At 39.9% G+C, this 15,077-nt stretch overlaps 1 protein-coding gene across 2 annotated transcripts in view; it reads right to left on the reverse strand.

Moving 5' to 3' along the window:
• LOC129726605 (integrator complex subunit 3 homolog) overlaps nucleotides 1-15,077 on the reverse strand; it is a 456,869-nt gene that overhangs the window by 334,639 nt on the left and 107,153 nt on the right. For both annotated transcript variants that reach the window (XM_055683515.1, XM_055683516.1), the window contains exon 6: nucleotides 1,403-1,551. In XM_055683515.1, the coding sequence (XP_055539490.1) occupies nucleotides 1,403-1,551 (149 nt within the window). The remainder of the gene's footprint in view (nucleotides 1-1,402; nucleotides 1,552-15,077) is intronic.

The following is a 15,077-nucleotide window of genomic DNA, read 5'->3' on the forward strand; positions in this document are numbered from 1 at the left end:
TGATGAATTTTATAGCATTTTGCGTCAGAGGACACTCAACCGTTGGCAATCATCATGGAACTCAGATGAACTGGGACGGTGGCTACATTCCATTTTTCCTAAGGTATCGACGAAAGCATGGTTCAAGGGGTTGGATGTAGGTCGGGACTTCATTCGCGTGATGTCCAGACTTATGTCCAATCACTACACGTTAAACACGCATCTCTTTCGTATAGGGCTTGTAGACAGTAATCACTGCGTTTGTGGCGATGGCTACCATGATATCGAGCATGTTGTTTGGTCGTGTGCCGAATTCTGTGGTGTTAGGTCCGAGCTTATAGATTCCCTTCGGGCCCGAGGAAAACAACCGAACGTACCCGTTAGAGACATTCTGGGAAGCGGTGATCTCCAGTACATGACACAGCTATACGGGTTTATAAAAGATGCTGACATTAAAATTTGAATTTTTTATCTATTTGTTAGATTACAATTCCCGTCACAAACTGAAAGAAAATGACACACCATGCTGGAGACACTAAGACGAAGACTCGGCATCTTTATGTTCACACAGACACCTCAGACGAAACTGCTCAAATAGAACATCACTGCTAGCCATCTACAAATAAATAAATTCTATAACTTAATATAGTTAAAATGAAAATTTTAACTCACCTCCTCTCACCCTTAATCACCACTAGCTCGTAGTCGGCCGCGAGATATAAAAAATGTGTCTCCCTCTTTTTCCTGCTAATTTAGAATTTAAAATAAAATGTACTTGGCTCAGTTAAACTAAATTAAATCGTGCCGTGTAAAATAAACTATTTTAAAACTAAAAAAAAAGTTTTGACAGCTGTTTATTTACAATTCAACCGTTGTGCGCTAAACGGAGAAGCAGCTTGTAGCAATTTACAGGTAAATATTTCTTAATTTATTTCATTTAACATTATGGAACTGGCTGCAAATGCCTGCGAAACTGCTATAAGCCCCCTCATTTCACGACAGAAGGATGTTCTTGACAAATCTATCATCTTTACTCTAAAAAGATCTATGATGATCCAAAATATGATCAGTCCATAAATTTCAACGCTCGGTTCTAAATATAGAGGTGGCCCAACATATAGACTTAGTGTTCCAAAATATGTTTTAGCACTTCGTAGAAATTTTGATATTTCCATTTCTATTTTGATATTTTCCAATAAATTGCATTGTTGAACGATGTATAGCAAAATAGATATATAGGTCTTAACAAAGGTAAGATAGAGCAGGTATTATGTTGAAAAATTCATGTTTAAAAATATACCCCCGTTACCCTATACATAAAAAGTTGTAAAAAACCCTTTTATCTTTTCTCGGTGTTATTTTTTTTCTTATTCCATTTCAATGGAAATGTGTTCAAAAGATAATTGAAAAATGAATATCTTACCTTGGACAGTGGTAAATCATCATCATCTGAATGATCATCTTTTAAAACACCTGCTTTCAAATCCTCTTCATCGTCACTGAATTTTAGTTCCATGTAAGTGTCATACATTGTGGTGATCTGATTATTTATCCAGGGCTGTTCTGCTCGGCCTATTGGCAAAATAGAATGAGAGTTAATTAATTTATATATATATATATATATATATATATATATATATATATATATATATATATATATATATATATATATATATATATATATATATATATATATATATATATATATATATATATATATATATATATATATATATATATATATATATATATATATATATATATTTGAACCTGAACCATTGCTATGCGGCACAGCAGCTGCTATACCAAGCAGCGTCTGAGTCGCGGTCGGACATCGCAATCGTATCGGACCCCTACTGCATTCCTCCCGGAAACGGTAATTGGGTTGCAGATAAGTCCAGTACGGCGGCCATATGCACGACCAGCAAGTGCCCGGTTCAGGAGGTTGTGTCAACCTCAAATGAAGGATACGCGGTTGCCAAGGTGGACGGAGTGTTCTACTGCAGTTGTTATGCTCCGCCGCGTTGGTCTATCGAAAGGTTCACCCAGATGGTCGATTTGTTATCTATGGAGATGACGGGACTAACACCCTTAGTAGTGGCGGGCGACTTCAACGCTTGGGCTGTTGAGTGGGGAAGCCGCCGCACGAACCGGAGGGGTCAGATCTTGTTGGAAGCTTTGGCAAAGCTCAACCTAGATCTGGCCAACGTTGGAACCAAGTGTACATTCAGCAGAAATGGTGCGGAGTCGATCATCGACGTGACGTTCTCCAGCCCAGGACTGATCGTGAACTGGAGGGTAGACGATGGCTACACCTATAGTGACCACCAGTCGGTCTGCTATAGCGTAGTCCAGAACGTGAGGCGGCAGGCGACGGGTAGAGCCAATACTCCGACCGTCCGCGGGTGGAAGACATCGCATTTCGATGCCGAGGTATTTGCAGAAGCAATGAGAAGAGAGCGCGAGGGGGGCAGTTGGCTCCGCCCGAGTGCTGACCAATTAGTTGCCACATTATCGCGGGCGTGCGACGCCACCATGCCTAGGACCCGCCAACCTAGGAATGGTAAGTCACCGGTATACTGGTGGACCGACGCGATAGCGGACCTCCGTAGCGCGTGCCTCCGTGCAAGACGGATGTTGCAACGTGCACGTACCGATGTACAGAGGGTAGAGCGCCGTGTAGTATTCGGATCTGCAAGATCGGCGCTTAAAAGTGCGATAAAGGCGAGCAAAAGGGCCTGCTTCGATAGGCTATGCGCGAGTGCCAATACGAATCCGTGGGGCAACGCCTACAGAGTCGTAATGGCGAAGACCAAAGGCGTGTTGGCGCCTGCAGAGCGATCACCAGCGATGCTGGAGCGTATCATCGAGGGACTCTTTCCACGACACGAGCCAAATCCTTGGCCTCCGGTTGCTGAGTCTCACGTCCGACGTTCCAGTATCTCAGACACAGACCAGGGATGGTCGGCCAACCTGCCGGGCATCCAATCCGTGAGAGACGGCAGCCGTGCAGAGGTTGTGGAGGAGGTAAGGGTTACGAATGAGGAACTCATCGTGATCGCCAACTCCCTAAAGGTGAGCAAGGCACCGGGACCGGATGGAATCCCGAACTTGGCCATCAGGACGGCCATGAAAGTGGCCCCCGATCTATTTCGAGCAGTCATGCAGAAATGCCTGGATGACTGCCTCTTTCCGGACAGGTGGAAGCGACAGAGATTGGTGCTGTTGCCGAAGGCTGGGAAACCGCCAGGGGACCCATCGGCATACAGACCTATCTGTCTGCTGGACACTACGGGCAAGGTGCTTGAGAGGATTATCCTCAACAGACTGGTGAAGTACACAGAGGGTGTAAACGGTCTGGCAAGTAACCAGTTCGGCTTCCGGAAAGGTAGATCCACGCTGGATGCTATTCTCTCTGTCACCAAGACGGCAGAGGTAGCACTTCAGCGTAAGAGTTGGGGCATTCGCTATTGTGCAATCGTCACGCTTGACGTGAAAAATGCATTCAATAGCGCCAGTTGGGACTCCATAGCGCTCGCGCTTAGGAGCATCCACGTACCGGTGTCGTTGTACAAGATTTTGGAAAATTATTTCCAGAATCGGGTACTAGTTTACAACACGGAGGAGGGTCAGAAGTGCGTCCCAATCACCGCAGGGGTACCGCAAGGTTCCATCCTGGGCCCGGTGTTGTGGAATGTCATGTATGACGGGGTGTTGAAACTAAAGTTCCCTGTAGGGGTTGTGATCGTCGGTTTCGCAGACGACATCACGCTAGAGGTCTACGGCGAGTCGATCGAAGAGGTCGAGTTGACGGCCGCGCACTGCATACGCAAGGTCGAAGACTGGATGCACTCTAGGAAACTGGAGTTAGCGCACCATAAAACGGAGGTTACGGTTGTGAACAACCGCAAATTAGAGCAACAGGCGGTGGTCAGAGTCGGTGACTGCACCATTACCTCAAGGCGTTCCTTGAAGCTCTTGGGGGTTATGGTTGACGATAAGCTCACATTTAAGAGTCACGTCGACTATGCCTGTAAGAGGGCTTCAACGGCCGCTGCAGGACTATCTCGAATGATGTCCAATAGCTCAGCGGTATATGGCAGCAAGCGTAAACTTCTTGCCAGCGTGGTTTCGTCCATACTCAGGTATGGTGGGCCAGCGTGGTCCAAAGCGTTAGGTACCAACAGTCATCGTCGAAAACTGGAAAGTACCTACAGGCTCATGTGCCTGAGGGTTGTGAGCGCGTACCGTACAGTGTCATACGACGCAATCTGCGTCCTGTCCGGCATGATGCCTATCAGCATAGCCATTAAGGAGGACGTAGAATGCTTCGATCAACGTGACACAAGGGGTATACGAGGCACCAGAAGGTCATTCTCGATGATCAGATGGCAGCAGGAATGGTCCAATTCCGCAAAGGGTAGATGGACGCATCGACTTATTCCGGACGTATCCGGATGGGTCGGGAGGCGCCATGGAGAAGTTAACTTCCACTTGACACAGATTCTGTCAGGTCATGGTTGCTTCAGGCAGTATCTACACAGATTCGGGCATGCGGGGTCCCCCATGTGTCCCGAGTGCGCGGATGCGGAAGAAACTGCTGAGCATGTCTTCTTCGTGTGCCCTCGTTTTGTGCATGCGCGGAGCGACATGATGGTAGTGAGCGGGCCAGACACCACTCCGGACAACCTAGTTCGGAGGATGTGTAAAGACCCAAACATTTGGAGGGCGGTTTGTACAGCCGCCTCTCAAATAGTTTTAGAATTGCAAAACAGGCGACAGGTTGACCACCGACACACCAGTGTTAGCTAACGGCCAGTCTCCAGGTTAGTTAGCTAAGTTAGCAAAGAGATCTATAGAACCAAGAGGGTGCACAGAGCACAAAAGCCGCTCCCCGAAGCAATACCTAGCGGTGGTCCCGGGGAGTATTATGGGCTGGTGACTGGAGGGGTTTTAGTGGGTCCGGTCACTGATTCAAACCAACCCCACACTCCCTGAGGTTGGTCACCTCAGGGGTTTGGATGCAAATTTCCCCTCCACCTGAAACAAAAAAAAAAAAAAAAAAAAAAAATATATATATATATATATATATATATATATATATATAAATATATATATATATATATATATATATATATATATATATATATATATATATATATATATATATATATATATATATATATATATATATATATATATATATATATATATATATAAGAACTTAGAAGAAACTTATCCGAAAAAAATTAGTATCGCTCTTATACTCATCATTCGAAAGCTCAAGGTGTCCCCTTTGATATGCTACTAAAATTGAAATATTCTATCGGCGGGTCCAGAACATTTTTTTTCAGACATTTTTTTTTGTAATTGGAAAGCTGGTGGAATGGGACTTATGTATACTTATCAAGGGATTTAGGTGCTGGGAGCCCGATCAGATAGTGTTGAAACCTTCAAGTTTTGTTTTTTCATATAATAAAACAATGTTTGGCATAATCATAGATTTTTTCAAAAGGGTAAAGCGGGGCAAAAAACACTCGAAAATTGTGAGTGTACAAACTGCTGAAAAGACAAAAAAAGCTATAACTAATCGATTTCTCTGAAAATTGATATGGTAATTCTATCCTATAAAAATATACAATGTCGGTTTTTGAAAGTTGTTGTCGAGGTTACATAATTAGATATTTACATTTTTCTTCAAAAACATGGTGATTTTTGGAGTTTTTTTGTCAGAACTAGTTCCTACAATTAAACAATACGTTTTATAAATCAACTCAAGAGTTTTTATTGGACGTATTCAAAAAGTTCACCGTTTAAAAATAAATCGATTTTTTTATAACAAAGTTTGGGCCATCATTTGAATCTGTTACACAAGGAGTGCAACTCCATTTTGTACCTACATTTAAAATGCTGGCTATAGCAGACTATAGCTCTGTAACGTCCCAGTCTCAAATTGGTTTGAAAAATTGACCTCCAAAAAAAATCTCGGGTTCGGGTCTGGCTCGGGTTTCACAGCTTCGGGTTTGGGTCGGGTTCGGGTTTCCCAAAAATAAAACTTTCGGGTTCGGGTTTGGTCGGAAAAAAAGTTTCGGGTCGGGTTATGGTTTCAACCGAAAACCAAATTCGGGTACGGGTTTGAAAAAGGCCAAACTCGACCATCTCTGGTACAATGGTTCAGTAAGCATACCGAGTTGCAGGAAAATCGATGCATTATACTCAAAGTTACAGTAACATTATGATTTTAGCAGCACCTGGACATTAGAGTTCAAAATGCCATTTCACCAGGCCGGATTTAAGTGGGGAGGGCAAATGTCCCGGGCCTTTCGACACCAGGGGTCCCCCTGGTTCTAGACCAGACGTGAATACAGGTCGGAGTCCTTTTCACTCCACTAACACTTTTCCCAAAAAACTTATATGTACAAATTATTTCATGAATGAACAAACCCTGGAAATTTAAGCTCGATTGGGGGACATCGATACAAAACGTAGTTGCGCTCCTGACACAATGGGTTTAAATAATGTTTTAAAACATGTATGAATAATGAAATTTTCTCGGTCGTTACTAAAACTGCGCAGTTTTTAATAACATCAAAAGAAAGCTCTTGAGTTGCTCTATAAAACGTATAGCTTAGATACAGGGTCCAGTTTTGTTGACAAGCAAAAAAGAGCTGTAATGATCACCATTTTTTGAAGAAAAATGCAAATATCCTATAATGAAACCACGACAGCAACTCTTAACAACCGGCATTATATATTTTTTTATAGGATTTTAAGAAATCAATCATCAATCAAAATCAATGTATTCAAAGTTACAACATTTTATTTGTTTTCAGCTGATTTTCGACTCCAAATTTTCAAGGGTCTTTTTAACCCCTCTTAATCTGATATTATGTAAAGCTTTGTTTTGTTATATAAATAAAAACAATCCTGAATATTTCAGTACGATCAGAGAACCCTGATAACTTTTTGTATTTCTGAAACATATTATTTATTTCCATTTCACTAGTTTTTCAATTACAAATATATGTTCGAAAACAAATTGTTCTAGACCCCCCGATAGAACATTTCAATTTTGGTAGGATATTAAAGGGGACAGCTCAAGCTTTCGAATGACGAGTATTAGAGCGATACTATTTTTTTTTGGATAAGGGCCTCAACCAGAGACACCGTGATATATATATATATATATATATATATATATATATATATATATTGACCGTCTGATACCTTAACAAAATTTTACGAAAAGTCCACAGAGCATCAACAATAGGGTTCCAATGGAATGTTTAAGAGAAATTATATTTTCGAATTTCGTTCAGTAGTCATGTTTCCCATTAATTTTCCATGGAAGGCAATTATATGGGCTCATACGCAAAAGTGATTCCACGCCCTTGCGAGTGGCTTTCCGAGAGTTTACCGGAACATTCGCCATGGTGGACATGCGTGTAGGCATGTTTTTGAGTTCGTTCTTCATTCTATATATCAATTTCTCCTCAATTTTCGCTTCAAGATTGTTGAGGTAGGTCTCACGCTTCTGGTTTGCTCAGAAACTCTGGATGGAACGCGGCTGATGTCCATGTTCTCCAGGTACTTTTCCACTGTTTGGCAGGTTGAACCGACCTCCCGATCAAGCGTTTCAGCATTTTTTGGATCTTATTGTCGCTTCGGGTCGTCGGCCGTCCGGAACCGGCCTTTTTTCGATGCTCTGATTGTAGTCCAACAGTGCCAAGATGTTGTAGATACCGAAACAAGCGGAACCGGCGTCCCTTTTCCGTACGATGTCTGTTTTCGCGGCGGGGTAACGTTCTTTGATCGCGCACACTTCTGAACGGAGTAGCTTCATTGTTTCCGCCATTACGGTTAGAATTCGAGTAAACTTTTTTCTGCTGACTCTTGGATTACTATGATTGATGCTGCATGGGTAGTTTCGTCAGTGCGTGTAAAGGTAAACTCATGAAAAATCGGCCTTTTTTGAGCATTTTTCCAATGCTAACGTTAGGGCACAACAATTTTGTCTTCTCGAAACAAGTTTCCATCCAAAATTTGAGCTTAATCGATCTTCTGAGAGGGTTCAACTTACAGTCGTGAAAGTTTTTGACCAACCTAAAAATGCACAAGAGTAGTTCTTGAAGTTTCAGAAATCGATTTTTTTTATATCAAACCTCTCAAAAAGGCATGAAATGTCGAGAACTGTTGTTGTTTCATAAAAATTTGTTTTAATAACAAAAATTAAATTTCAGGTACATGGAAACTTTTGTGTTTGGAGAATCGAGCTACACCAGAACACACAAGAGAAACTCCCAACTCGTACTTTTCTTTCATCGATCAAAAACTGCAACTTTGACCGCTTTGAGGCTCTACTTCCCAAAGTCCGATTGAGCTCAAATTTGGCATGGGAAATTTTTACGAGAAACCAAACCTTTGGAACTCCGTCTTAAATGAAGTTCAGAACTCTATCATGAATGAAACAATTAAAAAAATAATCCTTTTCTCTGAGTAACGTTACAACTGTACATAAGTCTGTAGATTTATAACCTCTCTCTCAACGATATCCATCAAAAAATCTGTCGCTTGCAACAGTACTTTTTTTGGTTTTGTCCGATATTTCCGTGTGGGTAAGTACCCACATGGATATTTTCCGATTGGGTACTACTACCCATACTACCCACATGAAACGCCGGCCCTGTGTCTGTCTGTCTGTCTGATTCATATAGGCTTGGAAACTACCGAACCGATCGGCGTGAAATTTTGTATATAAGAGTTTTAGGGGCCGGGAAAGGTGACTAAGACAGTTCGAGACCCCTTCCTCTTCTGCAAGGGAGGGGTCCCACACAAATGAAACATAAATTTCTGCACATCTCGAAAACTAACCAAGCAAATGGAACCTAATTTGACATGTGAATGTTTTTAGGAATAACAAATATGTCCATGTTGATTCGACACCCTTCCCTCTTCTGGTAGGGAGGGGTCCCATACAAATGAAACACAAATTTCTGCACATCTCGAGAACTAACCAAGTAAATGGAACCAAATTTGGTAGGTGGATGTTTGTAGGGGTAACAAATATATCCATAATGGTTTGACACCCCTCCCTCTTCTACAAGGGAGGGGTCCCATACAAATGAAACACGAATTTCGTACAGCTCGAGAACCAATCAACCAAATACAACCAAATTTGGTATGTGAATGTTTTAGAGGTAACAAATATGTCCATAGTGGTTCGACTCCCCTCCCTCTTCTGTGAGGGAGGGGTTCATAACAAATGAAACACAGATTTCTGCTTATCTCGAGAACTAACCAACTAAATGGAACCAAATTTGGCAGGTGATTGTTTTTAGAGGTAACAAACAAGTCCATATTGTTTGGACCACCTTCCTTCTTCTGGCATGTCTCCAAATACCATTTCGAAATCGAAGATGGCGACTTCCCGTTTCTGAAAAACAGCGACATCAGACAACATTTTGAATTGTAAGATGGCAACTTCCGGTGTCTGGAAAACAGCCGAAACTGATCAAATACCAATATATATGACCGTTTCTTTAATCAGATTGACGCACGGAGGCCAGAAATTTTTCCCAAATGCCATTTTGAAATCCAAGATGGCAACTGCCGGTTTCTGAAAAACAGCGGCAAATGATCAAATACCACCAAATATGGGTATTTCCGGGATTGTCATGACGCACTGAAGCCACAAATCGACCTGAGACAACATTTTGAATTGTAAGATGGCGACTTCCGGTGTCTGGAAAACAGCCGGAAATGACCAAATACCACTCAATATGAATGTTTCTTGACCCAGATTGACGCTCAGAGGCCGCAAATTGTTTCCAAATGCCATTTGAAATCCAAAATGGCGACTTCCGATGTCTGGAAAACAGCGGCAAATGACCAAATACCACCCAATATGGGTATCTCCGGGATTTTTATGGCGCACTGAAGCCACAAATCGACCTGAGACAACATTTTGAATTGTAAGATGGCGACTTCCGGTGTCTGGAAAACAGCTGAAAATGATCAAATACCACCCAATATGAGTGTTTCTTCAACCAGATTGACGCTCAGAGGCCAGAAATTGACTCCTAATGCCATTTTGAAATCCAAGATGGCGACTTCCGGTTTCTGAAAGACAGCGGCAAATGACCAAATACCACCCAATATGGGTATTTCCGGGATTGCTATGATGCACTGAAGCTACAAATCGACCTCAGACAACATTTTGAATTGTAAGATGGCGACTTCCGGTGTCCGGAAAACAGCCTAAAGTAACCAAATACCACCCAATATGAGTATCTCTGGAACGAGAATGAAGCTGAAAATTGACCTCAGACACCATTATGAATTGTAAGATGGCAACTTCGGGTTTCTAAAAAACGGCTAGAAAAGGCCGATTTCCATACAATATGAGTATCTTCGGATCAGAATGATACACAGGAGCTAGAATCGACCACAGACACCATTTTGAAATAAAAAATGGTGACATCCGGTTTCTGGGAACCAGCCGAAAATGACCAAATAACACCCAATATGGGTATTTCTTATACAGAATGACGCTCAGGGACCAGAAATTGTCTCAAAATGCCATTTTAAAATCCAAGATGGCGACTTACGGTTCCTGAAAAATAGCCCAAAGTGACCAAATACCACCCAATATGAGTATCACCGAATCCAAAATGATGAAAAGAGCTATAATTTGACCTCAGACACCAGTTTGAATTGAAAAATGGCAACTTCTGGGAAACAGCCGAAAATAACTCTGGACACCATTTTGAATTAGAAGATGACCACTTTCAGTTTCTGATAAACAACGAAAATAACTGAAATGTACCCAATATATATCAGGAATAGAGGTCATGTACAAAAGCCAAAAGTCGAAGATGTTGTCATTCCGATTAAAACCAATCATTCAAACGAAGGAAACAATGAGTTTGAAATGTTTAAAATTATTAAATTAAACACTAGAATAGGCGGGACGAAGTTTGTCGGGTCAGCTAGTATATATATATATATATATATATATATATATATATATATATATATATATATATATATATATATATATATATATATATATATATATATATATATATATATATATATATATGTATATATATATATATATATATATATATATATATATATATATATATATATATATATATTTATATATATATATATATATATATATATATATATATATAATTATATATATATATATATATATATATATATATATATATATGTATATATATATATATATATATATATATATATATATATATATATATATATATATATATATATATATATATATATATATATATATATAGTATATATATATATATATATATATATATATATATATATATATATATATATATATATATATATATATATATATTCTCGGTTCGATATTGGTTCGACAAATGAAACACAAATTTATGCTTATCTCAAGAACTGACTAGCTAAATGGAACCAAATATGGCAGGTGATTGTTTTTAGGGGTAACAAACGTGTCCATAATGTTTCGACACCCCTCCCTTTTCCAGCATGTCTCCAAATACCATTTCGAAATCCAAGATGGCGACTTCCCGTTTCTGAAAGATAGCGGCAAATGACTAAATACCACCCAACATGGGTATTTCCGGAATTGTTATGATGCACTGAAGCCACAAATCGACCTCAGACAACATTTCGAATTGTAAGAAGGCGACTTCCGGTGTCTGGAAAACAGCGAAAATGACTAAATACCACCCAATATGAGTGTTTCTTTAACTAGATTGACGCCCAGAGGCCAGAAGTTGTTTACAAATGCCGTTTTGAAATCCAAGATGGCGATTTCCGGTTTCTGAAAAGCAGCGGCAAATTACCAAATACCACCCAACATGGGTATTTCCGGAATTTTTATGACGCACTGAAGCCACAAATCGACCTCGAACAACATTGTCAATTGTAAGTTGCGACTTCCGGTGTCTGGAAAACAGCCGAAAATGGCCAAATTCCACCCAATATGAATGTTTCTTCAACCAGATTGACGCTCAGAGGCCAAAAATTATCTCCTAATGCCATTCTGAAATCCAAGATGGCGACTTCCGGTTTCTGAAAAACAGCGGCAAATGACCAAATACCACCCAATATGGGTATTTCTGGGATTGTTATTATACACTCAAGCCACAAATCGACCTCAGACAATATTTTGGCCCGTATGCTGTTAGATGGCAACTTCCGGTGTCTGGAAAATAGCCGAAAATGATCAAATACCACTCAATATGAGCGTTTCTTTAGTCAGATTGACGCACGGAGGCCAGAAATTGTTCCCAAATGCCATTTTGAAATCCAAGATGGCGACTTCCGGTTTCCGAAAAACAGCGGCAAATGACCAAATATCCCTCAATATGCGTATTTCCGGAATTGTTATGATGCACTGAAGCCACAAATCGACCTATCAACTTCAGACAACATTTTGAATTGTAAGAAGGCGACTTCCGGTGTCTAGAAAACAGCTGAAAATGACCAAATACCACCCAATATGAGTGTTTCTTCAACCAGATTGACGCTCAGAGCCCAAAAATTGTCTCCCAATGCCATTTTAAAATCCAAGATGCCGAATTTTGGTTTCCGAAAAACAGCGGCAAATGACCAAATACCACCCAATATGGGTATTTCCGGAATTGTTATGACGCACTGGAGCCACAAATCGACCTCAAACAACATTTTGAATTGTAAGATGGCGACTTTCGGTGTCTGGAAAACAGCCGAAAATGATCAAATACCACTCAATATGAGCGTTTCTTTAACCAGATTGACGCACGGAGGCCGGAAATTGTCCCCAAATGCCATTGTGAAATCCAAGATGGCGACTTCCGGTTTCCGAAAAACAGCGGGAAATGACCCAATATCCCTCAATATGCGTATTTCCGGAATTGTTATGATGCACTGAAGCCACAAATCGACCTATCAACTTCAGACAACATTTTGTATTGTAAGAAGGCGACTTCCGGTGTCTAGAAAACAGCTGAAAATGACCAGATCGACTTGAACTGTCCTACAGTACGGTCGCATTTCACCAACAGCTCGAGGCTAAGTCTTAGACTACCGAGAGATATTGAAATTTTGTTTTTCGCTTTCAACAGGCAATCTTCTTGAAAGACTACCTGTTGAAACACAAAGTAATAAATTTGTTTTTAACGTTAACGAGTGTTTAGAGAGTAAATTTGGTTTGAGATATTTCTACTTAAATTCTATAGTGAAGTGAAAGTGTAGTGAAGTTTTCCAGTTATGCCTGGAAAAAATAAAAAAGCTCGCTTTGATGCGGCTTCAAGGAAACATGAGGCATCTCCTCCAAGTGACACTGAAATTTCGACTAACAGGTATGATATTCTTTCTTCCGTTGGGGATCAAAAAATTCAAACTTCTCATACCGAGCATAAAGCCGTTATGAAGAAGATTAAAGTTCCACCTATTGTGGTATTTATAGCAAATTTAAAAGCATTTCGATCAGAGCTATCATCGTTTCTGTCGGATGTGAAAGTTAATTTTCAAATTGGCCGCCAAGGCGAAATTCGTATTTTGGCCGAATCTCTTGATGGCCATAAACATCTTTTACAGTATTTGACTGAAAAGATGTATAAATTTTATTCTTTTGATGCCAAAAACGAGAGACCGTTTAAGGCTGTTTTGAAAGGTTGAGGAAATTAAAGAATGTTTGTCAGAATCACTTGGTTTTGCTCCCAACCAAGTAATTTTGATGAAACGAAAGGCAAATGCCAAAATTAATCAAACTGGAATACACCAGGAAAATTACTTAGTACATTTTGATCGTACCAAAGTAAATAATTTGAAATGTTTGGAAAAAGCACGTGTTTTATTTAACGTGCGAATAAAGTGGGAAAATTTCAAGAGACATGGAGAAATCCATAATCTTACTCAATGTCGGAATTGTCAAGCCTATGGTCATGGAACTCGAAACTGCCATATGGCAGCCAAATGTATGATTTGTGGTGACACTGGTCACACGAAAGATATCTGTCCCGTGAAAGAGACCACTAATAGTTTCAAATGTGTAAATTGTGGGGGAAATCACAAATCTAATTTCTTTAATTGTCCTGTAAGGTCAAAAATTATTGCTTCCAGACAACGTAGGAATTCTAAGCAACCTGTTGTCAATGTGGGTATACAAAAGACTTTCAATACTGTTCAGGCATCACCAGCACTTTCATTATCAGGTGTGTCTGTAGGTAATAATTTAAATTCAGATAACAAATTTCAGACAAAAAATCATGTTCAGGCAACACCAGGCTGTTCATATGCCAGTGTCCTTACAGGTAATATTTCAAATTCAAACAGTAACAAACCATTCGTGTTTGGTGCTGAAAAGTCAGCCAGTATTGATTTATATTCAACTCCAGAAAAGATTGAATACCTACAACAATCCATGCTGCAGCTAATGTCCGTTGAACTGTAACTCGATGTACGAGGCTGTTCAAGAAGGTACAAAATTTACAACTAATATTGTTATGAAATTGAAATTCAGCAATGATTTTAAATAATGCTGTACATTTTCTAAATTGGAATGCTCGCTCTTTAAAAGCGAAAGAGGATGAATTTTTCAATTTTTTAACAGTCCACGATGTGCATATTGCAGTTGTGACTGAAACACTTTTAAAGCCAAATATTAAACTAAAAAAGAGCCCAAATTATATAGTTCATAGGTTTGATAGAATTGATGTTGCCGGTGGTGGAGTTGCAATAGTTATCCACCGTCGAATGAAACATCGTGTTTTACCCCATCTTGAAACCAAAGTTATCGAGAGTTTGGGAATTGAAATTGAAACAAGTATTGGCATTTTATTTATAGCCGCAGTGTATTTGCCTTTTCAATGCACTGGTGAGCGAAAAAATTATTTCAAGGGAGATTTGCAAAAACTCACAAGAAATGAATCTAAATTTTTAATCATCGGTGATTTTAATGCGAAACATCGATCTTGGAATAATGCTCAAAGCAATTCCAATGGAAAAATATTGTTTAATGATTGCTCGGCTGGATTTTATTCAGTTTTATTTCCAAATGGTCCTACATGTTGTTCTTCTTTCAGGAATCC

This window comes from Wyeomyia smithii, chromosome 3, assembly GCF_029784165.1.
Source record: "Wyeomyia smithii strain HCP4-BCI-WySm-NY-G18 chromosome 3, ASM2978416v1, whole genome shotgun sequence".
Taxonomy (NCBI): domain Eukaryota; kingdom Metazoa; phylum Arthropoda; class Insecta; order Diptera; family Culicidae; genus Wyeomyia; species Wyeomyia smithii.